Source organism: Brachionichthys hirsutus, chromosome 9, assembly GCF_040956055.1.
Source record: "Brachionichthys hirsutus isolate HB-005 chromosome 9, CSIRO-AGI_Bhir_v1, whole genome shotgun sequence".
In the NCBI taxonomy this organism is placed as follows: Eukaryota; Metazoa; Chordata; class Actinopteri; order Lophiiformes; family Brachionichthyidae; genus Brachionichthys; species Brachionichthys hirsutus.
The window spans coordinates 14038261-14063072 of NC_090905.1; the positions used below are offsets into that span (position 1 = coordinate 14038261).

Here is a 24812-nt window from a genome sequence, read left to right on the forward strand (position 1 = left end):
CGTTCCGGAACCCGACGGGAGCTCATCCTCCTGTGTTTTACCCATGGCGCCGGTGTGAGCGGGATTGTTGACGGGGGGGGGGAATAACTGGGTTAATTAGGGCCAAAAACCTCATTAGTCAGCACGGGGGGGGGGCGAGATGTAAAGTTTATCGCTTCCTGTTTCCCCACTTTGAGGATGGTTCGAGGGTTGGCTCGCAGACAAGTTGCACACGGATCCTGTTGAAGACATTTTAATGACTTTAATAATGTTTTAATCAAGCCCCCCCCTCACACGCACACACCTCAGCGAGGTGACCGTTACGGCTCTGGCATCCTACACAAAGCGAGCAGATGTTGAAGGGCTGAATGCTCCGCTTTGTCCCGGTCTCCAGTGAAAACGGCTGTTGAAAAGCTCGAGGAAGATTCGGCTTGGGAGTTCCCACATCTCATCAAGCTTACGCCGGAAAACGAACAAGACGGGGTCCAACAGTCGGCAGTCGGGCCCACGCCTCTGGTGGAAGCCTCTTGTCCTTTTGGCACAAGGTTGCAGGTACAGGCTGTGATAGACGGATGAACTAGAAAGACAAAGACGGATCTGCAGAATCATTTGAGAACCCAACGGCGTGGCCCCGTCCCAGTAAATGTTGGATCAGTGTCCGTGATAATCATCTGAAGCGTGACGAGGCGGGTGGCGTGCTGTGATTGGGTGTATTTCTGTTGATGGGACGCTTCCTCTTGATCATTTCTTTGTTCTGTCCCCCTCCACCAGTCGTACTTTAATGAGCAATGCCTTTGCTGCATCATGCCTCAGAAGAAGAAGAAAAGCGTTCCTTTCTGATTGGCTGATTCTCTGAATGAGAAGATGCTGAGTCACCCTGGTTCCGAAACAAAAGTAGACTTTGGCTGAGTTTGAGTTCGTCTAACAAGGCGTGGGAACAAGGAGCCGCTCCGCCATTAATCCGCCGGGTCGAGTCATTACGAGGCATTAAGGCTCGCACACGACCGTCATCACAATCGAGTATTTCTGCAGCTGCACTATTTGAGCAGTGCTTACGGAACACCGCCCGACATTATGAAGGAGGAACGGCGTTAAAATGTTGTCGACTTTGATCCACTTTTGGCCGCGCTGCAATCCGGCGCCCGTTTGTTTAACGCCCTTCTTTCTTTTATCGAACTGGCAGAACATAAAATGGACATTCCAAACAAATATTTCTCTCCCTGCAGAAATAAACTCGAGTGTGTCGTAGGTGTCATTTAAAAAACTAAATTCCCATTTCTGCTGGGTGAACAATACACCCCCGCGCCCCCCCCCCCCCCGATGCAAAAGCCACTGTTTGCACAGAAAATGAGTGTTGGGTCGTTTCTGACCCCTGAGGGTCCTGGAGCATTTCCCGGAACGGGGAAGCTCAGATCATTTTTAATTTCAACTTGAAATTATGCAAACGTCGGCCTGCTGGGAATACACACCGCCGTGTTTTCATAGTCCTTGAGGAGACTGTGAGAACATTAAAGACATAAACATCTACATGGGTAATTGGTGCAAAGCCTGTATTTGCACTCTTGTTGCATGTCTTGCACATTTTTTGCATTCGCCTATTCAGGGAATGCTTGTTGGGAACATCAACCCCCCCTCATCATTTGCACTTTACGCACAATCCCACAGAGAGGACCTCACAGGAACAAACAGAGCTTTCATTTTACATGCTGCCTCGGCTTATCGCCGGCCCACGTTGTGCAAAATCACATTTGAGTGGCTCCGCCGAAACGCCGCGCTCGTCTTCTGCTTGAATTCAAAATGCCTTCTTGTTGCTTCTCCCAATATTGGATTGTTTGAGGGCTCCCTGCCTCGCGGAGGAGAATCTTCAGCACCGCTTGATGAAAAGCAGAGTCTCCATCAGGGTGACATCCTGCCCTTGTAAAGTGAAAATGGCATGTATCTGATATCTGCCTGGCAGCTGATAACAAAGGCTTAGTGGATGGATTTGTTTGGGCGATAATGTGATTACAGGCTTGGAGCAGACCTGTTTGGAAACGGCGAATGCTTCCTGACAGGACTGTCACAACAAGCGCGCAGAAACACGGAGCTTTAAGAGAACGCCAAAAAACGAGGAGAGAGTGGGTTGTTTGAGGAAACGGAAACTAAAGAAAAAGACAAAGGGGCGCCAGAGGATGAAGAAGACAGGAAGTGGGCATCGGCGAGCAGAGGGGGGGGGGCGCGTCTTTCCTGTATCAGCTTTATTTGGGTTGCCGTCTGTTGGATGAGAGAATTAAAGAGCCTTTTAACGGCCCATTTGTGATCTTTATTTTTATATTAGCATTCCAGACACTCCCCTCTGAGGGAGCTCACTGTATGCCCCCCCAGAGCTGAATGGAGGACGGATATCGATAAAGCCCTCGCTCGATTTAATCGAGTAGTCAAAGGAACCGTGCTCCCTTCTGTGTTTTACTTTTAGTACAGCGGCGTTCTGCAGAGCTGCGAGACACGGACGCCGTCTCTTAATGCTGGAACTCGCACTGAGCTGCACTTTAAAGCCTGTCTCACCCAGATTGTGAGTTTAGCGGCGATTACTATCTGGCATCAAGTCCGATCAGATGGAGTTTGGTCGCTGCCGACAGCTGGGAAATTAAAAGTAATACAATTACAATTTGATTTTATTGCAATCGTTTGCTTTCCAAACAAATATGCTTGTCCGTCCCCCCGTTAGATCATAAATGCGATTTTATTTAGTTTTATTACGACTATTAGGACCGGAGAGAACAGCAAGTTGAGCAAATGTTAAAGCAACAGGATGGAAGGAGTTAATTATTCTTTCATCCTGCTTCAGATTTTTGGTTTTCCAGCCAGCCTGTCCGAATCTGGACATTTTCTTTGTTTCTGCACCTTTTCAAATGCTCCTGTTGCAGCAACAAAGAGCTCGCAGGGATTTTAGAACTCTTCTGTCGTCCTCCTCCGCCTGTCAAGAACAAAAAGCACATCTGGCAGAAGCGGAAGGTGTGGGATGTGCAGCCTTCGTTGGAGCCGGTCATTTTCGGCAGGCTGAAATCACAAAAGTGAAAATTCAGCCAAAATAATTAGTCTCAGCGGATTGTGATGTCACAAATTATATTCGTAGCTCCGCCTCTTGTATTTCTGCAGTGAATTATGAGAACAGCCTGGTCTTATTAAATTATTATTGATAACACATCAAACAAGTTGTCTAGAGGCAATTGATTTAATCCGGTCTGTGTCAACATGCATCTTTTAATGAATATTACACTTTAAGGGTGCCATCCAATTTTTAAAGTAAATAGCAGCTATTCCCTCTCTTTTGATGGAGAATTGCCCCATCATGCCGCAATATGAAGCCGCCTCTTTTTCTGGACCCGCAAACCGAAGCTGCTCCACGGTCCCGCTCATGTTTGAACCCACCGACAGCAGACATGGCTGGAAACACGAGGCAAAATCCCACGCCGTCTCGTCCACGGCGGCGAGCGACCTCAGCCTGAGGCGAGACGTTCAGCGTGTGGGCTTCAACCCAGTTCAGATCAAAGCGTCAACAGGAACTCCAGAATCAAAGCTTCATTCGTCACCCGCTCCCACCTTCTCCTTTCCGGGGAGGGGGGGGGGGGGAGCGCGGAGATGCTCCTCCCAGCTGGCGCTCCCGCCTCTGGTCTGTCACGTCGCCTGAGATGAACGATTCTTGGAACCCACACGTGCGCACGCCCACACACAGGCGGGTCATATCGCTGAGTTAACTTGACAGATTGTCATCAGAATTCTGTAATGGGACTCAAACCCCTACCACACCCACGCACACACACTTCAAAGGAGTGTGTCACCATCGGGGAGATGATTGACGGGACTGGAGAGGGTGATGTAGACTAATGCGAGCCCTGGATAAGACTCTGAGCCGTATGCCGTCTGTCGACGCACAGTAACCGAGCCGACTGGAAAAGGTTACCGAGCGAGCATCCCCTTCCTTCATCCTTCATCCTTCATCCCACAATCCTTAATAGATCCGGTTCAGTACGAGGAGAGGGATGAAATCGAAAATTAGAGGCTTTGGGGATTTGAAGATGTGCAAACACACAAACAAAAAGGGAGGACACGTTCTGTAAAAGTTTTCCATTTTTTAAATTTGGAAATCCAAAACTTTGTTTTAACAGGAATGGGCGACATGTTGCATCACGGCACACCGCGATCCGTCGAAATGACATCACCAACCCTTTCCTGGGAGAGAAGAGAAACCGAAATGTATTACTGAGCAGCATTTCATTTATTTTTGCAGCTCATTGTGCATTTTTGAAAACGATTGTCCGTCATGCTTGATCTCTTAAGGGCTGGAGCACAAATATCGCATCTCATCATTAGACTCTAATGCAGTAATTTGTACGGATTGAGTCCCACTCATCTGCTGTGCTATTTGTGAGAGCGATTGTGTGTCCGGGCTGCAGCCGTCCCGGATTAGATGAATCATAACGAGAGTTTTTACACGCTGCAGCATCACTAATTATAATATAATTATAATCCATAGTTTCAGAGATGAATCTAGAAACGCTGACACATTATTTTGAAATGAACCATTTGGTGCAATGAAAATATTTTCTGTTTTTTACCCTCCTGTTATCCTTGGAGTCGATTTGACCCCAAGCTGTTTTATTTTAAGTGTAAAACGCTCTCTGGTTTAATAAATAGCAAATACAAATACTCTGCTATAAAAGTGCTAAATTCAAAGTTCATATTATCAACATTTGGTGCCAAAAGACTAATCGTGATGTTTTACTTTTACACGAGAGCCTCTGTCGTTTCCTGCTGCAGATTGTGCTCATTTTAATATTTATATTATAGTCTTGGTTAAAAGCAGCCTGAAGGATGTAGTCCAGCATAAATTACATATAATTAAACACCTATGACTGTATCTCTAATGTTCTGCAGCAGCTCGGTTCATTTAGTGGCTTTGTTTCCACCGTAGTGAAGATCAAACGGTTCAAAGGGCTCCATGATTCTCCTCTCGTTGTTCCTTCACTTCCTGTTTCAATCCTAAAGATGGATGTTCCTCTCCTCCAGACCAGATGTGTCTCCATCTTCACATCTTAAATGGAGCGTCTGCTCCAGAAGGCAGGCTTTGTAGGCAGATTGAGCTCAAGGATAAAATGCGTTGGTAATATTTACGGAGAGCAGGCGGGTTAAACTTCTAGCATCGTTTATGCACTGAAATTGCTGCTTTTATTGTGTCAGATTCATTTAACTGAAAGCATAAACTACTCGATGCATGTTTCTCTCTGAAGGGAGCTTCTAAGGTTTCCTTGTCCGTTCCTGTCTGTAAGTCTTGACGTGGGCGTTTCTGTTTATCCTCATTTGCATATTTCTGCTCTTTTTCAGGAATTCCGGGGGAGTTGAGGTGATGCAGGTCCCCCGGTCATCCCAGTGGAGGAGCCAGCTAATGACGAGCTGCTGAACACCCCCCTCCCCCTCTCCCCGCCCTCGCCATCGTCACCCTCATCCATCCCTCGCTCCTTCCATCTCTGATGGCTCTATGGGGCGTTGTCGGCCTCAGCCTTCACTGCTGGGTGTGTTTACGGTGTGCAGTAATAGCAGCGGCAGCAACATCCAGCCTCCCCAATGACAAGCCTGGGGGCCCCCTGGACTGGCTCCTGTCTGATAAAGGGCCTTTCCACCACTCTCCAGAGTACGTCGACTTTGTGGAGAAGAACCGGCAGGGCTTCTCCACCAGATATAAGATATACAGGTGAAGTGAGACTGCATACATTACCGCTAAATCCATCGCATCTATTTTATGCATGACAAATCCGCCTGAGGCCAACGCAAACATTCTGCAGGATTGTCCTTTGAAAGATCATCCGTGTGTAAATATATGCCGCGTTCATAATGCGACTGCGTTCATGTGTTTGCAGATTTTTATTAATGCAACCCCTCAATGTCACCGTTTTTTGCCCTCTGAGGCAGCCTGCGAGCAAAAGCGATCAGGAATCTGCTTGCAGGTAATTTAGAGGAAGCAAAGTTAGGCTGTTGATTTTTTTAAATTGTCAAACGTCAGTGTCCGGCACACGATTCATGTTTGAGTAGAGATTGGTAATATTAGCAAATCTGAGAGTCGCTCTTGTTTGTACAACCAAAAAACAATTGAACGTTCAGAAAATGTCGAATCGTGCAAATAAATGGGAATTTGTTTAAACAGTTTTGCGCCTGTGGAATTAGCTTAGCGTGAAATGTGGAAATGGTGAAACCAGGCCGGCGTAGCACGGTTTAACCCTCCAGAGCTCCAGTTCAAATGCAGTTAGCAGAGCCACCCTTCTTGTAGCTCCTGCATGAATTCTGCTTTGTAGCAGGTAATGATGGAAAATGTTTGCTAGCTTAGCAACTCCCTGGTCTCACCTTCATAAAGGAGCTGCATTCGTTCTCTTTTCCTGCTGCAGAACTCTTAACTTATAAATGTCAAGAATCTTTCTGCAGGCATGACCGATGCGCTGAGTATACCAAAACTATGAATTACACTTTGTAACTTTGAAAAATTGCCCTGATGCTGCGATGCCATTACAGCTGTTAGTCACAGCCACTAGAATAATGAATCAACTACAGCGCGAGCGTTGCTTCCGTTGTCTGCATGTTTACAACATGTCGGCCCGAGGAAGCGATTGCACGAGCTCAAGATTCCTCCTCAGCTGGTGGGAGAGAGAGGGAGAGAGAGAATGCACGTTCCATTAATACGGGACGTAATCCTATGGGTGCAACGAAGCAGTCACGTTGCTCACGATAATAAGAGGGGTGAGCTTCATATGTCCTGCCCGAACGTGCATCTACTGGGATGTGAGGTCATTCCATGGCTGCTTTAACGCGGCTGTGACGAGGCAATCTGAGCATATACCGCTGCACCATTCCGAGCTGTTCCCCGTTAGGCATAGAAGAGAACATGCAGCCCAAATAGCACGTCCTGTGCATGTGCACATAGCAGGTGATACGTGCTGCATGAATGTTCGTGGGCCAGGCTGCATTATATCCCGTGTTCCCACTCAGAGGAGGTCTCGCGTCACCATACGAACAGCCGGGGATGTAATTCATGCAGGCCGTCGTCTGGCCGCATATCACATTCTGTCTCCTTCCAAAGCCCTGAGGGAGCCGCCCGATCAGGTAGTCCGGAATATGTTGATTAGTGCTGGAAAAGTGATTTGTCATGACAGCAGCACGGTGCGAGGCGTGGGCATGACACCAAATCAGAGAGGGAATGTGTCGTGAATCATAGCCTTCGTCATTTAGGGGGATGTTGTCCAGCTTCCTGGAATCAGACAGGACGGCCTTCCAGACATCCGTGGATCGGCGCTCGAGGCTTTATCGCCGTGGCGAGCCGTTGCTGCATCGGAGCGTTTTAATAGCCCGTTCTCTGGCAAAAGGCGGCGATCCTCTGGAGCCGACCTGAATGGGTGGCGAGATTAATAGTCTTATCATGTGGCCAAGTGATTAGTGAGCTCTTAGTGCTTATTACTCTGCATTATCACCGTCTCCCGCGAGGCGCTTCTGTCAGCTGCAAGGCTGCGTTTGAGGCTCTCTAGATTACCACGTCGTGGCATTGATTAATAATCCTGATATTCAAAGGAAAATACAAACAAAAACAAACCCACAGTGTAAATATCCTGTAAATCGTCCTCGATTGGAATCCGCTTGGATTCAGTCCAGACTGATTTGAAGGAATCCAAAGAAAACGGATGTAAATTAGCTTGGATATTATCCTGTGACTTTCTCAATAAATTGGCAACTGCATCGTTAGCAGGCGCGCTAAGTAGCAGATTATGTGGAATATTTGTTTTTGCAACGTTGACTTTGGAAAACATCCAGCTGCTTGATCAGTTTATTTTGTGTTCTATCGCTGCTAAACTAATTTACAAGGATCCTCAGAGATTAAACCTGCATTTAAATGTTTGGAATCTAAAGGAGGGATGATAATAAAGCAAATATATTAAGAAAAGGATGAGCAAATTATCACTTGCCTCTATTTGTTTCGAGCCTTAACAGCTTTAGAAATGTTTTCTTGTTTCTAAGCATCATTTCAATAAATTCTGGACGTGCATTCAGGCAATCATCCCTGCTGAGAGCTCGGCTGCTGAAGTGGTGACGACGCAGATGTCAAAAAAAAAATCATTGACTGTAGTAATTATTTGATCGTTAAAGTGAAGGACACCCCGTTGGTTTAAGGACGAGTAAATTACAAACACATAAGCCATTTAAACAAAGAAACGCTGATCTTAGAGTTCTTTATTTTCCAGAGCGGCGTGTGAAGGTTTTTAATTCGACAAACAGAAACGCACGCCTTCGTAGAAGAAGAGCCTCTTCACACCTGAGCATCCCTGTGATTGATTATGCTAGCATGCGAGCATTCAGACAGTTCAACAAATAAACGTACAGACTCTTGATCTTACTAATCTTGCACATTCTTGTGGAGATGGAAAATGTTTAAACACACTAAGCTAAATCAGCAGCCGTTTCTCATAGGACAGATGAATCCTCAGGTTGTGTTTATAAAAGGATCAAGTTTGGCAGTCCGTGTTTGAGAGGGAGGTGCATCCCTTCAAATCAGGGGAATGGAAAGTGATGGAATTTGTTTTCCGGATTTCCACTAAGTTCTTTTTTTTGATGCAGAAGAAAGGATGACCATGCAGGGTTTGAACGGCGTCTCTGTGAAGACGAGCCGCTCAATGTCCCGCCTCATCCTTTGTCGTTTGTGGATGGGTGAGTGTGTTTTCAGCCGCGGCTGAAGACAGGTGGCGAAGGAGGAAAGCCCACATTGTGTTTGCATTGGAAGGGAACGCTGCCAGGGGAAAGCTGCCATATTCCCGGTGGGGGGGGGGGGGGGGGGCAGCAGTGTTAACGCCTTTGCAGCATATTGCATTTGGAGAATGCGTGTGATTATTTTATGGGATAATAAATGGTATTTGACTATGGGAAATTCACTAGGCTGATTAAATGTAATGAAACTGCTTGGCATTCGGCTGAACGCCAGCGGGGGGAGGCAGAAATATGAGACGCGCAGGGGTGGGATCGGGATTTGGAATGACTAATTAGGCAAAAGTAGGAACAGCGCTATGTAATTACAGGTATCACATTTTAAATCCCCATTTGAGTATCATCAGTTACATGAATCCAGAAATTATGTGTGTAAGAAACGATTGTTCTTCTGAAGCGAGGAGGGCGACTGGAGCGCGACTCCAAAGCGGTTTCATGTTTCGGGAAACTTGCTACACTCGAGCTGAATGTTCAGGGTCTTTATTTGGGGCTCGGCCAACGATGATGGAAGGAACTGCCTTCCTTGTGCATCCCTTTCTTTCCACGGAGCGTCTGGAGAACCAGCGCTCTGGAACTCGAGAGACACACAGCGTCCCATTTGAAGAGGTCATTTATTTGTACGGCATGAAATAAGGCAAAGATTAATAGCCCCGCGGTGCATCAGAGGAGGGGGGAGGGGGGGGTTAGTCACAGGCTTTGTTTGTATACTGCAGTGTCGGCAAAAAGGTCAGCAGGTACCATATATCCATTTAGCATCATTACGCATGCTTCACACGTGGCATGCAGTGCTTGATGTTTTTTTAAATCAGCATCCTGTGGTTATGGAATGGGAATGAAACATTCCCATCTTGCATCATTCAAACATCTGGGCGTCAGAACGTTCCTCATTAATTCTAGTTTAAAGTGATATATTCCCTCTCAAAAGGCCACGCTCCCTCCATCCGTCAGCAGCAGGCAAGGTTGTTCAACTCCCTTCCAGATTACAGCAGTCAGATTTAATAATCTTAGATGAGACGTAACAAAAAATTCCAGCAATTAAAAAAACCCACAACATATTTTCGATGATTAATCATGTCTTTACGTCTACATGTCCATGTTCGTTTTGATTTCGGCCAAGCATCGGGTTGTAGAGTGGGAATAAAAAGTTTCGGCGTGAGGATCAGTTTTCCTCTTTCCTCCTCCTGAGTGTGATTCCGGAGGCAAATTGGTGACGTCGCCACGCGGACTGCGAAAACTGTCACGCTCCTCCAGCCGCCTGGAGAAATCTCAAAGTAATCACAGCTGATCTGTTGTAATTACGGAGAGATATCTGTCGGCAGATCCAGAAACGACGCTTAATGCATGCAGATTTACGGCGGAGGCAAAGCGTTCGCTAAATGAAATCTCACACAGCCGAGTTGTACTGCTTTTAAACATCAAGCAGAATTCTCACCTTCAAAGTCTTCCTTTTTAAGTACATATTTAATTCTTCCTAGTTATGCTGAAATAGGTTATTTCTCTCTAGGAGGGCTGTCTCTTTAGTTAATTCTCCATATTATTTAAGTTTTAAATAAAACAAGTCTGCCTTTCATAGTTGGTGAAGCAGCAGATGCACCCCTTTGCTCCTCTGATGTATTTTCTCCAGGTGAAATTTTATTTGGCAAAAAAACCCATCCAGAGGGTTTATTTGTTCTTTACGCCTCATGAAAGGTTATTAAACCGCTTCTCTCTAAAACATAATAAAAATGAAGCATATAGTTGGTTAATAACTGAAGTGACTTAAAACAAGCTGATGCACATTTTATTCTGGAGGGGGAAAAAATATAGTAAAAGAGAGAGGTCAAAACACGTGTTGCATAATGTATGTGAGAAAACCGAATTTAACCTCCCGAGTCTATTTTCCATTCTTGGAGGTCAAGACCTTTTCTTTTGGGTCTTGGCCAGACTGAATTCAGAAAAGAAGGTGTGAAGTGAGACGCATGGGTGCTTTGAAATGATCTCCTCTTTTCTGAGATATTTCATTTTGCTCTCAACATGTGCGTGAAATGAGTTTCCAATGGGCCCCAGATGCAGAGGATTCTTAGATCCGCCCCTGCCTGCTAGTTGATGTATGAAATTGAAAGAAAGCACAAAGTCTATTTATGTAGATTCTGTGTCACAATCCTGTCAAATGCTTCCTCGGTCGTCCAATTACAGGTGTTCAATTTTCCATTTTCTGAACACATTGAGGACTTTCTCTTCCGCCTTTGCTCTGAAGATGGAAATGAAATGTAAATGAGCTTCAGATTCAGATTCTCCTCTTCCCTGTAAAGTCAAACCTTGATGTTACATTTCCGATCTCTGCGCCGCCTCGATCGAAGGAAGTTGGCCCGTCGGTTCTTTTTCCAAATTTGTTTGGACGCCGACTTTAGCCTCACCTGCCCGGGGCAAGAAAAAACACTTTCATCTGAATCTCACTTTGGGAGGGGCTGTTCTAAACAGCTGGGCATTGCAGTTTGTCACGACTAGCGCTGGCAGCTCTACCGGAAGCCTCTTTGTCCGGTGCCATCAGATTTATCACACACATCCATGGTTTCCTCTGATTTGTCGTTTTTACATCCCTCCAGACTCTGAGTGTGTCCCAAAGAGTCCCTCGTTCCAAAATCAATCCGGTTTCTGCAGACCTATAAAATAAACTAGATTTGACCAGCATGGCTGCAGCTCAAGAGGCGGCGCCGTCCAGTCAGCAGTTTGGTCTCAGACCTCTGCTGTCTGCGTGTCAGTTTATTCCTGCCGGAGATGCTGAGCGTTTAATCACCCGCCCCTGATGAGAGAGCTTCGACCATCTGCAGTTACCGCTAGACGCACGTCGACCTGTACTTGAGGGCCAATCAGCAGACGCTATAAAACGCTACCATGACAACCACGATTACCAAGCCGCTTATTTCCAGCTCGGTAGATCCGCTGGCTGAGCGGCTGCCTTTGTTACGTACTCCTATCGCTTCATTATTCCGTCCTGCTGTGTATTAATTATCAAAGTGAGCTGCACAAATGTGTAACACTAATTTGGATGTTGGCTGTCGACGAGCCAACATTGAGCATCGGCTGGCAGCGGCTGTCAGTCAGAGCAGCCGGTACCGCACGGAGGCAATGAGATGCAGCAGGGCGTCGTGGTGTGAGGATGTGCTTGAGCTTGGTCCCGCCTTGTTCTGCAGGTACCCACTGATTTTAGTTTAATCTCTCATTCCACGCCTTCAGTGATTACTTCTGCCCTCTCAGATCTCTGCAGACATTATTTTCTCAGCTAAAAACTAAAATTGGCTATTTTCCGCCACCTCACTCATCCTGGCTGGAGAGTGGCGTCAGAGGGCGCCAATTAACTTTTGTCATCCGGATTGGTTGTCGGAATCGTTCAAAGAAGTGAGGAAAGGGCCGCTTTCATGATCGCGGCGTCTCCGTTATTCTTCCAGAATCTCAAATGCAGACTTGGCTCCCCCGCTTCTCGGATGACTTGTTTGACTTTGCAGAGGTATTCAAATGAGGCACGAGCCATGCACATTATTCTGAGCCGAAAATTTGCACTTTCTTTTTGCCAAACTGAACACACAGAAGTCTAAAGTCAATTCATAGCATGCTCTTTGAGGGCAGATCTGCTGCTTTAGGAATAGACGAGAGCATCTGAAGGACGCTTCACATGGAAATATTTGACTAAACACCTTCAACTTTTTTATGGTGGAGTAACTTTTTGTTTGTCAGAGCGCTGCCAAATTCACTACGAGGTCAAAGAGCTGCACTGCTGGCAAACGTTCTGCACGAGATGCTGCACAAGGCCAGGTGGTTGTCGGTCGATTTCAGATTCATATGCTTTGGCTTGTTGGAGTTTTGCCCTGGCTCAGCTTTTTTACGCTGCCTTTCACTTACAGATCTGTTTATTTCCTCCTCATGATGGGTACGTGGGATCGGGAGGAATAAAAAACATTACCTCAACAGAAATATATTTAATGGAAACTCCAGCATCCTGCTGCTGGGACTCGTTCTCGTCGCGTTCTCGCGTTTGACGCTAGAATTATTAGCTGTCAAAGCGAAACGGTCTTGTAGCAACATTTTTATCACTCTTTTTTTTCCCTTTCTTTCAGCCACTTTGTTTCCCGTTCATTACTGAACGCATTGAGATTTGAGCAATGGGACTTTTCCTCCAACCTCCTTGCACTTTGCTCCTTTAAAATGATGGCGGCTGTTAAATGCAGCATCCGTCAGCCGTGCGGGGCGAGCGGGGGCCAGTGTCCCAGGTGACGGCAGTGATTTCAATGGATGCTCCTTCCTTTGTCTTCTCGGAGGCGTCCTCTTTGCTTGAACTTTTCAGTCAGTGTTGCAATGATGTCACGAATCAAACGGCATTTATCCATGTTGCAAAACCCGCTTTAGGCATATTTCCTGCTTATAGTACTGCTGTTTTTTTAAAATGAAATGTTAATTGCTATGAGCTCTGTTCTATCGTCGCTCTCGTGATCTCTTCCAGGGAGTTCGGGCGATGGAAAGTCAACAACTTGGCGGTGGAGAGGAGAGATTTCTTGGCGTCTCCGATGCCTCTGACCCCAGAGTTCATCAGGAACATTCGACTCCTGGGCCGGAGACCCACCACCCAGATGATTGCTGACAACCTCATCAGGAAGTATGGGACTCACTTCCTGTTGTCAGCCACACTGGGAGGTAAACACCTTCAACAGTGACACTCGTCAGCCTTTGTTTGAGCGACCAGCTGGTGAGCATAGCGTCCATCATAGAGCTGATAAGCCTGTTAGCATTCAGCTTGAACATAAGGAGGACTAGGAGAGCTGCGTTTTGTTCTCGGCCCTGTTCCCTTGAGCTGCGTTGCTACTCGGGGAAAAGAGGAGCACTTTCCACAGCTTTCCTGCTCCTACTTCTTGAACAATAAAAGCGCTAAGTGAATGAAAATCCATCGGATTCAGCGGAGAGATTGAGAAATGCAGGAAAACTAGCGATGGCGCTACTTGTGTCTCATAACGGCACCGCCAGCGCAAAACGCTCTCCAAGATGTATGAATACATATAACAGCCTGCGAGCTGCCCACCCGCCGCGCCCTTCTCCTGGTGCATCGCGGTTGTTTCTTCTGTGGTGTGGCGAGCATTAGTTGCCCTCTGAGTGAGGAATGAAGAAGATGATAAACTAATTGAAGAAGGCAGAGAGGCTCGGGGGAGTCTCGCAATGCGGATTCGGTTTTACAGAGCAACACTTGTCAATTACTTTCCACCTGCCCGGTAGCTTGGAGGCGGCTGCATAGCTGCCCGACGAGCTGCCTGATCTGATGCATCCTCTCTGGACCGCGGCCAGCACTTAGCGGTATGAAGAGAGGAGAATGAGGAGTTTGTGTTGGACCGCTTCCAGAGACATGCCGGCCCGGCTCTGAATGGATTGCCTCCGTGTTCGGAAACATATGGACTTAATGAAATGAATACATAGATTGTCATATGAAGATGGTGCCCTTCAGCAGCGGGCGGGGAGGCGGGTGGGGGGGCAGAAAAATGGCCCTGAAGCATTAACGGTGCATTACAGTGAGAAATATCGCGGTGACACTCGAGCACGCTTCCCCGCCGGCTGCTGCGATCGCCGACGACGAAGCGTGGCGGCCGTGGCCTCTCTTAATCGTGGTCAAGCCTCTCTTGGCCTCAGAGGCTGGAGCGTTTTCTAACTGGAATTAGAAAAATAATGCTCATGCAATAAAGATGTATGATGAAAGTTTCAAGGAAGCACAATGTCGAAAGAGGCAAATCCTCGCTTCAGAGCTATGACGCCGTTCAACGTTTGCGGTATGAAGATGGTGACCTTGTGGAGAAGTTCAGCCTGTTCCTCCGCTTTACTGTACCAACACATTTAAGTCGTCCTTTTTTTTGTTGAAGTTGTTTTTGTATCACTGCCGGTAAATCTCTGGCACAGGTGGCGAACTCTCCACTCATTCTCTATTTATTGAGTTCTTCAAAATTGTCGAAATTACCAAGCAATGTTGTCAAAACTGGGAAAACCAGACCTGGTAATCAAAATGTCATGAACTCTGTCCCGGTCGCCTCATCGAATGTTCAGCCAAAGAGGCTTTTTGAATGATTTTGTACACAAAAGGAGATGCGCCGACACCTCTCTGCTGGCAAAGGTTACGCAGTCATCCATGATTCACAAGAGAGACTGTACTTCCAGAGTGATGTCCGAACCCCGTCGCTCTTTGTATTGCTGTCGGCAATTGCCAATAAGACCTTCTGGCTCTGTGCAGGAGAAGAAGCCTTAACGATATTTGTGGACAAGAGGAAGCTGAGTAAGAAGGCAGAGGTGAGCGATTACTCCAGCAACTCCTCCACTGTGTCTCTGGAAGCTCTGCACCAGCTGGCCGCCTCCTACTTCATCGACAGGGAGAGCACGCTACGCAAGCTGCACCACATCCAGATTGCCTCCACCGCCATCAAGGTAAAAATCCTCCTTCCTCTAGTCTCCGGGTTGCATTTTCATTAGTACGCTAATAAACACGAGCTCGACCAAAGGTTTGAGGAGTCATTTACCCCGTGCTGTCAGAAAACGGCTTTCCCCCCAGACGAGTTCCACCGGAACCCTCGGTTTCATCAAAGCTCAATCCTCTGACTGCATTGTGTTCAGGGAGGGTGGGGTAGTCTTTTGCACCAAAGGTGGGCACATTAGAGGTGCAGAGGCAGATTCCTCTCTGCGTCTGGCTTTCTTGGGAACGAGTCTTTGTTTCTGCATCTACAGAGAGGAAGACTCTTTCACCCTCCAAACGTTGGAGTGTAACTGAAAGGTAGGAGGCGGAAGCAGGAGGTGCTCGCCTCCATCGCTGGGAGAATGCAAGTCGGAGGAGCTGCAGATTCCTGCTTGTTCCTGCGTCCTCTACTCGGGGCGTTGGCCCCCACAGCAGGGAGAAGCAACTAAGCACTCCTGTGCATACCCTTTGAAATAGAGCAGCGAGCGAGAGCAGGTACCCTGCGGTCTACATGCAAAGTGGAAAGAACAAACGAGTACTGTTGTAAAGAGGGAAGTCCTATCCACGGAGCGGCCTGGGATCCGACCGCCGGTCGTAGAGTATCTGGGATAACTTGTAGCATTATTTTTTTTAACCCCCGACTGACTGAAGCCTAATTCACCAGCCTCTCTGCTTCCACTTTTCAGTCTTTTTGAGCTTGTCATTTTAGTTTTGAAGCCCATAAGCACTGAGTGTGGTTCCATTTCATCGCTCCTGTTAGACAGCTGCAGGGAAACCCGTTTCCGCTGAACAGCTGTCCGTCAAGCTGTGATCAAAGATCAGACAATCACTCGAAAGTGATTGTGAAGACGGGGACTTTTCTACCTCTGTACTTTCACTCGGTGAAATTCCGTCAGAAGTCAGAATCTCTCTGAAGGAACATCCTTATCAGAACCACACGGCTTCACACAATCAGTCAGATCTGTTAGCCGCTAAAGCAGCTTCCCTGGAACAGCGGAGGTTAGAGGTCTTGCTCGAGGGCACATCAGCGGTGGTAATGAGAAAACGGCCGAGCCCTCCATGCCCCCCCAAAGAGATTTGTTCTGCTGATCAGGAGATTAAAGCCGGCAACCTCCTGGTGACATGCTCAGTTCTTCAGCCTTCAGGTCGCTGCTGAAAGCAGATCTTCAATGTATTAAACAGAGAAATCACTTTGGAAACTCAAATCTTATGGTTTCTGATTTAGCTCCAATGCAATGACTTGTGCACCAATGCTTGTTGTTCATACGCCGCATGTTGACCCGATCAGGATCATTCGCATCACTTTCCTGCTCGAATACCGGAAATATCTGGACTAAAAGTTTCCACCGTAAAATAAGATGAGGAAGATCTAGAGCAGGAAAGCGCCGAGAAGCATCCGCCTCATTCCCTCATGAAGACGTCTGCCAAGATACAGGTGGTCAATAATGTCCTATTAAGCACGTGTAATATTCCAGGATGCGGCGACAGTGAAGAGCAGCTGCTGTGCGGAGCGGAAATTGAATGCTGTGCTCATCAGTCGGTGCTTTCTCATATGGCTTATCGTATGGCCAATCAAATAATTCCTTACACGGATTCAATATTCTCATGCCGTGAAAGCTGGGATTCTATCTCATTTCCTCAGGATTAAAATCCCTCATGAGGGAACCAAGGGATTTATAATGTTATATAAATGTTATAGCCGGAGAATTGCACTTGGATTGTCATCATTTTCCTTTTCCCGTCCACAGAGGGGTATTTATTCACACACTCGCGGAACCCTTTCTTCTCCATTAGGCCTTTTCATTACAGAAGCCCACGCTGCGGTTTCACTTCCCAGCAGCGCCGGCCTCGTATGAGTTCCCGAGCCTTTCATCCGGATATGATTGTGTTACTGATCGACTGACCCTCATTGTCTCGCCTCATCCGTCTGTCAATTTACCTCAACTGTCCTCCGACAAGCCTGACCGAGACAAATCCACCAGCAAAATACGGTGTCCCGCAACCGCAAAGGGAGAAAAATGAGAATGGGTTACATGCTCCTGTTTGGTGTGTGTGTGTGTGTGTGTGTGTGTGTGTGTGTGTGCGTGCGCGTGTCCGGGAGGAAATAGGAAAGCGGTGAAATTCGATCTCCACTTGCAAATGAAGTTAAAAAGGGATGTTGTGCGGGAGATGCTTTGTGGCGAAGGTCAATCGAAACGTCTTCAATCAGTGACCGGCCCAAAAAAAAAAAACGTTTTAGCGTACTTGCAGGAAAGATACAAATATTGCAGCGAAGTCCTCTTGGAGCAATTCATGGACTCATCTGTGTTTCCTGCCTCTATAATCATATGTAATTTAAACGTGCACACCTTAAACCTGTATATTATGTATAGAAATAGAAAACACACTTGTTCTAACGCTGAAGTAACAATCAATGTTTTTGTATTTGTTGTTACCCAGGTGACGGAGACTCGCACAGGTCCTCTTGGATGCAGTAACTATGACAACCTTGACTCTGTCAGCTCTGTGCTGGTTCAGAGCCCTGAAAATAAAGTCCAACTGCAAGGTTGGCCTTCTTTTCTAATTACCTTTTGCATTTATAACCGATGCGCCGGGCAGATGCTGCACACGAATATATCGCTTTATGGGTTATACCAGTCATCAGCTCACTGGCCGTGATATCGCCACTGCGCTTTTACTATCCGCCGTTTAATGACGACACTAAAGCCAGGCTTCTTTTAAAGGCTTGCAGCTGATCCTTCCAGACTACTTGAGAGAAAGCTTTGTCCACGCTGCTCTCAGCTACATCGCCTGTAACGGGGAGGGCGAATTCGGCTGCAAGGACAACGACTGCTGGTGCGACTGTGACGCCAGGTTCCCGGAATGCAACTGCCCTTATATGGATATCCAAGCTATGGAGGAGAGCCTGGGGAGGATCACGGAGACATGGGGGATCCTCTATAAGGAGTTTGAGGAATCAGGTAGCACAGCCTCACACTCGGTTCCCAGCGCATGCCTCGTCTTCATCAAAGTAATCGGACCTCATAAATCCATGTGAGGAGTGAGGAAGCTTTATCCGATGAATCTGTTGGGATTAAACATTCCTCCCTCTTCTGTGATTGGCAGGCTGAGCTATAATAGCTGGTTCTGGTGCAGTAACTACGTAAAGCAAATTAACAAGGAGGCAGGATTGAAAAAAAAACACTCCACAGCGTTTGGCTCAGGTAGTTTACAATATGTCTGGAGCAGATTAATCAGCTATAAAAGCCATTTATATTGAGTCTGGCTTTTTACATCACCAGGGAAAGCGTTTGAGAGGAAGAGCCAACCATAATGTTTGGTTATTACCGCAGCGCTCGGTCACGCTGCCTCGGTGATTATTGCTCAGGTGAAATCAAAGCAGATGCATTTTTACACTCTTCTGGTTCGGCTGAAATATCCCTAAGTGCAATTACTTCCAAAGTTTCTGTTTTAATAGCCGAGTGTGAGTGGAGGGCGGCTGCACGCCCGGAATGCCGATGACCGCCGGCGTCATGAGCGTGTCCTTCAGCCAGGAATGTCACAGATCCCAGGCATGGGGGGGGGGGGGGGGGCAGGAAGTGTTCTAACCAATGATAGAGAGGGTTCAAGAGGCGACTCCTTCCGAGAAACAACTCTGCTGCTCGCCTGTGATTATAGAAAGCGGCTTTTAATTCAACAACGAGATTATGAGGTTACACATCTGATGGGCCAACCGAACCTAATGTTCCTAACGTGCATGTTTTAACGGTGGGAGGAAACCAAGGGGAGCCCAGCTGGGACTCAAACTCATGACCTTGTTGCTGTGAGACGACAGCGCTAGCTGCAACGGTGCTGCCGAGGCGATCTAATCTATCTGAGATCCAGTTTTAACTCCTAACAGGATGTTTGTTTTTACAACTCGCCGTAACTCACACTTCATTTGCAGCTTTTATATCCAGACTGAATGGAATTAATTGATTTTATGTGCAGGGAAATGGATGATTCAAGTTTATGATCATGGCGAATAGAAATTGAAATAAAAACATACATCCGCCAAGGCTGAACAGTCTTAGATTCACGTGACCCGAAGCCGATCTGTCTCCACGGTAAAACGTCGAAATCCTTTGCCGCTGATATTTCTAAAAACCACAGCAATAACTCTCTTATCTCAGCTGCACAATGGTGTCTTCTCGCACTATTCGTCACTGCACAGCAGCTAAATAGAAATAAAAATCTCTCCCCGGAACACATCAGATAGAGAACACACACTCCCAGCTCTCAACGCCAAAGGCGCGGGGGCTGGCGACTCCTGCGACGCTCGTGAAAAGCGCTAAAACGGACTCCCGGATCTGCCAACCGAGGAAGACACAACTGGTGCGCCATCTGCATTTTATGGTGTCCCACAATTCAGTGCGTGCAGGCCAGCTATTTAATAGAGCAGTGAGGTGATGCTTGTCGAATCATAAAGTATTTACAAAGCATTTGGCTGCAAGTGGGAAACTTGTCCGGTATGTCCGACAATTAATCAGAAATCAGGGCGTGGCTATCAATATCTATGGTGATACGTAATGCTGGACGCGGTACCTCGGAGACTCTGGATGCTGACCATCGGCCTTTGTGTGTTGCAGATGAATTCAAGGCGTTCTATGCAAGGCTGCCCCAGAGCTACTTCCTGAACGTGTCCACCATCCAACACCTGTGGTCCTCGGACAACGTGTTCCAGTGGCGATACGAGCAGCTGGAGAACAGCATGCGGCTCCTCTCCCGGAGAGCTCAGAGAGTCATCTTCAAGCTTTTCAGCCTCAGTAAAAGATGCTACCGACAGCCCCAAGTCCACATGCCGAGGGAACGGTGAGCGCTCCTAATAATAAGACGCAGGGCACGGAATTCTTTCCCCCTCGCTCGGCGGCAGTTCTTGGGAGCACCTGTGATGTTCTCCCTCAGCTGGTGCCAGTCGGCCTGGATGGGAGGTGATACGAGGAGGCTTTTAACGAGGAGATCTGCTCCTCCACTGAGCTTTCGGTTTAGCGAGCGTCTTCAGAGATCGTCGTCCACCAGATGGTGATTCAGAAAATATGGGCTCTTTATTTTTGGATTGCCTTTCACAAACAGAAATTTTCTCCCGCGGGCAGTTTCTAAATTTTAGCCTGGTGAAAAACAAAATTCAACTCCCATCGGATTGATCGGCAGCAGCCATTTCCAGCCAGACAGCGTCCTGATTGGCCAAGCCTCTGCAGCAATGGCCGCGATGCTAAATACATGACTCAACTGGCAGATGAATCCATACAGAGCACTCGGCTCCATGTCCAGTCTCTCCCACTCTCCCGGTTCCTTCTGCACACCCTCGCCTTATTCGCTCCATCACATCGCCAAAGAACCCATTAATCACCGATTTGTGCAGCTGATACTCCCGCCCACTTGCCAAGCAAAGAACTCGGCGTCATCGCCCTCACCCAAGCAGCGTTTATCTACGTTATTACTGTCATTTTCCGTCTTCACAGCAAACCTCCAGCGTCCGTGGAGAGACACAGAATAGCGTGTTTGTCTGGGAGAGAAACGGAAGCGCTGGAAAACCCACTCACTTTCTTTCACATCCTGTTTGAGGCACTTTCGATAGATGAGGGATCTGCGATTGATTTTGCTTCCCGGGGCCTATACTTTTCCTCTGGGTCGACAATTACGTGGGGATAAGCGAGTCAAAGCGGCAGTCGGCGCCGCTTTTATTTGGCGGCTCATGATAAGACCGAACAGTTCTTTGTGCTAAAAGTTTTTGCACATTTCCATTCAATGATATTTCCATTATTTCTGCTTTGAAGTATTGGAAACTTTCGTGCCACCCGTTTCACCTTTAACCGATAATTAATTAACACGTGGCTCTTAAATGTTTAATAGATGTTTAATGAAGCTTCTCGGTAGAGCAGACTCATTTCATCTTTACAGTTTCAAAATGTTTAAATGGTATTAAATCAGGCAGGGAATTGACCAGGAGCTGTAATATTTCAAGACTCCTGTCTTTTCCTTCCTTTGCTTATTTTTGTTTGTTTTGGGGGGGGCTCTATCGTGAATCTGGCAAATGAAAAACAAGCAGCAAGACTTTCATTCGCAGTGTCAGTTGCTTCTTATCGTCCAAACATGCCTCTAATTAATCCCAAACGGTTGCACGATGGTACTTTAGGCAATGGGCGGCGAACATTGCGTTGACTATCTATATATATAATCACAGTTTAGATTGGAAGAACTTCGCCTGCTGCACAAAGCCGTGACCTCGACCCCGAGCAGCGGCTCGGGACAAACCTTTATCACCCCCCCATCAGCTTTAGCTCTCACTTGTGCAAGCGTGGTTCTGACTGACGGGGAGCAAATTCCCACCTCCGGGTTCCGAAGTACCGAAACGGGGATATTGCAGCAGATTAAAGCCAATAGATTGAGAACACGTTGGGTGATTCGATTTGTGCTTTGGGCTACGTATAAGTCATTACTTTAATCAGGTTTCGCGTCCAGGAATCCAGTGTGGCTTTAATTGACCATATTTACTGCAGGAAATCCCTTCTGTTCATTTACCCTGGGTTTTACCTTTCGTAAATATTATCTGCAGACGGAGAACTTTGCAAGGAGCGATCAGTGCAGGTTTTGTCCAGGAGGCTATTGTGCCCACAACAAGAGTTGGAGGGAGGCTGTATTAACATCAGTGATTCTCTGAGCTCAGACAGTCAGGCTGCGATACAGATGGATGCTGCAAACATAGTCCAGCAGATTAGCATAATGTTTACCACAATACACCCTCATCAAAGTAAAAAAAAAAGAAAGATGTTTTGAAAGGAAACCCTGCGGTGTGTTGCTGTTCACTTCTCCTCTCCGGCAAGCAAAGAGGATGAGAGGCATAAAGGGATCACAGTGGAGAAAGCGCCGCAGACGGGAATCAAACTGCAGCCCACGTGGGGAATCAGATTTACGTCTGAGAGTCAGTTTAGCCTCCGGCTGCAGCGCTTCTAATATTTATGTCACAAGCGGATCAAAGGCAACTTTTCCCCGCTTCGTTTCGCACGTTCTCCGCCTTCTCGAGCTCGGGTGTTCGTGCTCTTACACTTTGCACGTGTGTCCTGTAAAGGGATTTATCTTTAAACAGCCTGAAAAAAGACTGAGAGGATAAAACTGAGATGCTTCTGTCTTGAAATAATAATGAATAGCTTCATTATTATTAGAATTTCCTGGATGCATTTTGATGATTGTCTTTGAATCAATCGTTTTCAACTCAAAAGAAGCTGCATATACTAAATTAGCCTTTCAACAACGGCTCCCTCTGCCTCTCCCTCCCTGTCTTTATTCTGTCCCTCCTGCAGGTCTCACTCCTACTGGCTGAATCGCTTCCAGTCTCTCCTTTATTGCTCGGAGAACAACCAGCTCGGCGAATTCTCCGAGGAGCTCCACAGCTGCAGCTGTCGATACGAGCACAGCCCCTGCCAGCTGCCGCCGCCCTGCGTCGTAGGGGAGGGCTCAGCTTGTGCAGCATGTGCACCCGACAACCACACCCGCTGCGGGAGCTGCAACCTGGGCTTTACCCTCACGCAGGGGGCCTGCAGGCCCATGGTGGCGGACTCCACAGAGAACTACCTGGGATTCGAAACGGACCTCCAGGATTTGGAGCTGGGCTATCTACTGCAGAGAGCTGACCGCAGGCTGGAGGTATTGCTCTGCTAGTGCTGCTACAAGGAAGATGTGCTCATTCCGGGGGGGGCAGTCAGCATTATCAACTGCCCTTTTATGAACTGAGAAACTTCATAGATTGTATCTGCTTGGTTTGAGTATTTTACTGCGTCACATTTTAATATTCTGTTTTGTAATGAATACAAACAGAATCAGATTTTGGTGTTGTCTCATCGGTTCGGGACCCAAGGATTGAACAGCTGCACCTCAAATGTGTTGCATTTGTTGCACAAAACATGAAACTGAACAAACGAGCTGCTATAAAGAAAAATAGAAGTCGAAAATAATTCAGCTTCTCAAGCTCTTTTTGTTTGTGCGTCTTAGGTCCACGCTATCTTCATCAGCAATGACATGCGACTCAACAACTGGTTCGACCCGTCGTGGAGGAAGAGGATGCTGCTGACCCTGAAGAGTAACAAGTACAAAACGAACATGGTCCACATGCTGCTGGGAATATCCCTCCAGGTCTGCCTTACAAAGAACAGCACCCTGGAGCCGGTCCTGACGCTCTACATCAACCCCTTCGGAGGGAGTCACTCGGAGAGTTGGTACATTCCTGCCAGCGAGAATAGCTTCCCCGACTGGCAGGCCACGAAGCTGGACCTGCCCTTCGAGTGCTACAACTGGACTCTGACACTCGGCAACAAGTGGAAGACATTCTTTGAAACCATTCACATCTACCTCCGGAGCAGGATAAAGACTCAGGATGGAGGAAATGACAGCCTTTATTACGAGCCTTTAGAAGTGACGGAACCCGCTCGGAACCTGGGCTACATGAAGATCAACAGTATCCAGGTCTTTGGCTACAGCATGCACTTTGACCCGGAGGCAATCCGTGACCTGATCCTACAGCTGGACTACCCGTACACCCAAGGGTCCCAAGACACTGCGTTGCTTCAACTTTTGGAGATACGGGATCGAGTAAACCGGTTGTCCCCTCCAGGTCAACAGCGGTTGGACCTTTTTACTTGTCTCCTGCGGAACCGGCTCAAACTGACCGCCAGCGAGGTGGTTCGAATTCACGCCTCCTTACAGGCCTTTAGCGCACGTCTGCCGAACGCGATGGATTACGAGACCACCAAGCTGTGCAGCTAACAGCTGCTCGATGGGAGATGTGCACCGTAATTGGTCCCGAGAGCTCGTGGGAGTGGGATTTGTGACCTTGTGGTTCAAACGGCCTGCGGTCTCTGTGGATTTTGCAAAGAGAAATAAGAAAGAATGTACTCATTTGGTTATCGTTTCTGTTTCGTGGCAAAAAAACAAAAACAAAGTGCTGTATCATGACTTAATTTGGCGGATCCGCGAGAACATGCACAACCTTTTCACAAGAACAAAGTCGAAACACGTAAGAATTCTACAGTAGAAATCCAGATACCGCTATATAAAATCATCCTGCTCATTTCTACTGTAAGTACTAATGTCATTTATACTGCAAGTACCAATGGACATTTTATGGTAAATAAATGGTACAGTCTGTTTGTTTGTGATTTTGATATGTTCCCTTTGCTTCAGTGCACTTTCCACGAAGACCAGAGCAAAGTGGTGTCAGTCATGGTTTTGTAAATAGATTCATATTAAAACATTATGTTATAACAGAGCACAGCTGTTGGACATTTATTCCTGCCACTGTGGATCAGGTGCAGGTTTTTACGTGGAATACCTTTTACCTGTTTATCTCGGACTTGTGATCATTAGCTCGCTCTAGGATACTTGGGATCAAAGCAATGACCTTCTGATTTAGCAGACGGCGAGCCGCTGCACCCACGCCGCTATAATACGTCCATTGTTCTCTGTGTCTTAACATCTTAATTCCTTCACCTGTACGGGACATGTACAGGTGAAGCACAAATATCCCAAATCGTGGACTCTTGAGGATGCCTCATCGTGTTCGGAGGATTCCTCTTTTTATCACACT

At 47.1% G+C, this 24812-nt stretch overlaps 1 protein-coding gene across 2 annotated transcripts; it reads left to right on the forward strand.

Moving 5' to 3' along the window:
- The first annotated feature begins 4282 nt into the window (after nt 1-4282).
- Nucleotides 4283-23992, forward strand: LOC137899153 (BMP/retinoic acid-inducible neural-specific protein 3-like). 2 transcript variants are annotated; one of them, XM_068743170.1, is made up of 9 exons: nt 4283-4316; nt 5482-5710; nt 13235-13425; nt 14999-15189; nt 17654-17759; nt 17938-18174; nt 19822-20044; nt 22534-22876; nt 23222-23992. In XM_068743170.1, the coding sequence occupies exons 1-9, from the start codon at nt 4283-4285 to the stop codon at nt 23990-23992; spliced, it is 2325 nt and encodes a 774-aa protein (XP_068599271.1). The 2 variants fall into 2 exon arrangements, with proteins under 2 accessions (XP_068599271.1, XP_068599272.1); XM_068743171.1 differs by lacking the exon at nt 4283-4316 and having other exon boundaries at nt 5469-5710.
- The last annotated feature ends 820 nt before the right edge of the window (nt 23993-24812 follow it).

What these genes read in the sequence shown, in the direction of transcription:
- LOC137899153 (XM_068743170.1), top strand. Translation starts at nt 4,283, where the DNA reads ATGCTTGATCTCTTAAGGGCTGGAGCACAAATAT. An exon ending in TAAGGAGTTTGAGGAATCAG is followed by an intron (nt 18,175 to 19,821) that starts GTAGCACAGCCT and finishes TGTGTGTTGCAG; the next exon opens with ATGAATTCAAGGCGTTCTAT. An exon ending in GTCCACATGCCGAGGGAACG is followed by an intron (nt 20,045 to 22,533) that starts GTGAGCGCTCCT and finishes TCCCTCCTGCAG; the next exon opens with GTCTCACTCCTACTGGCTGA.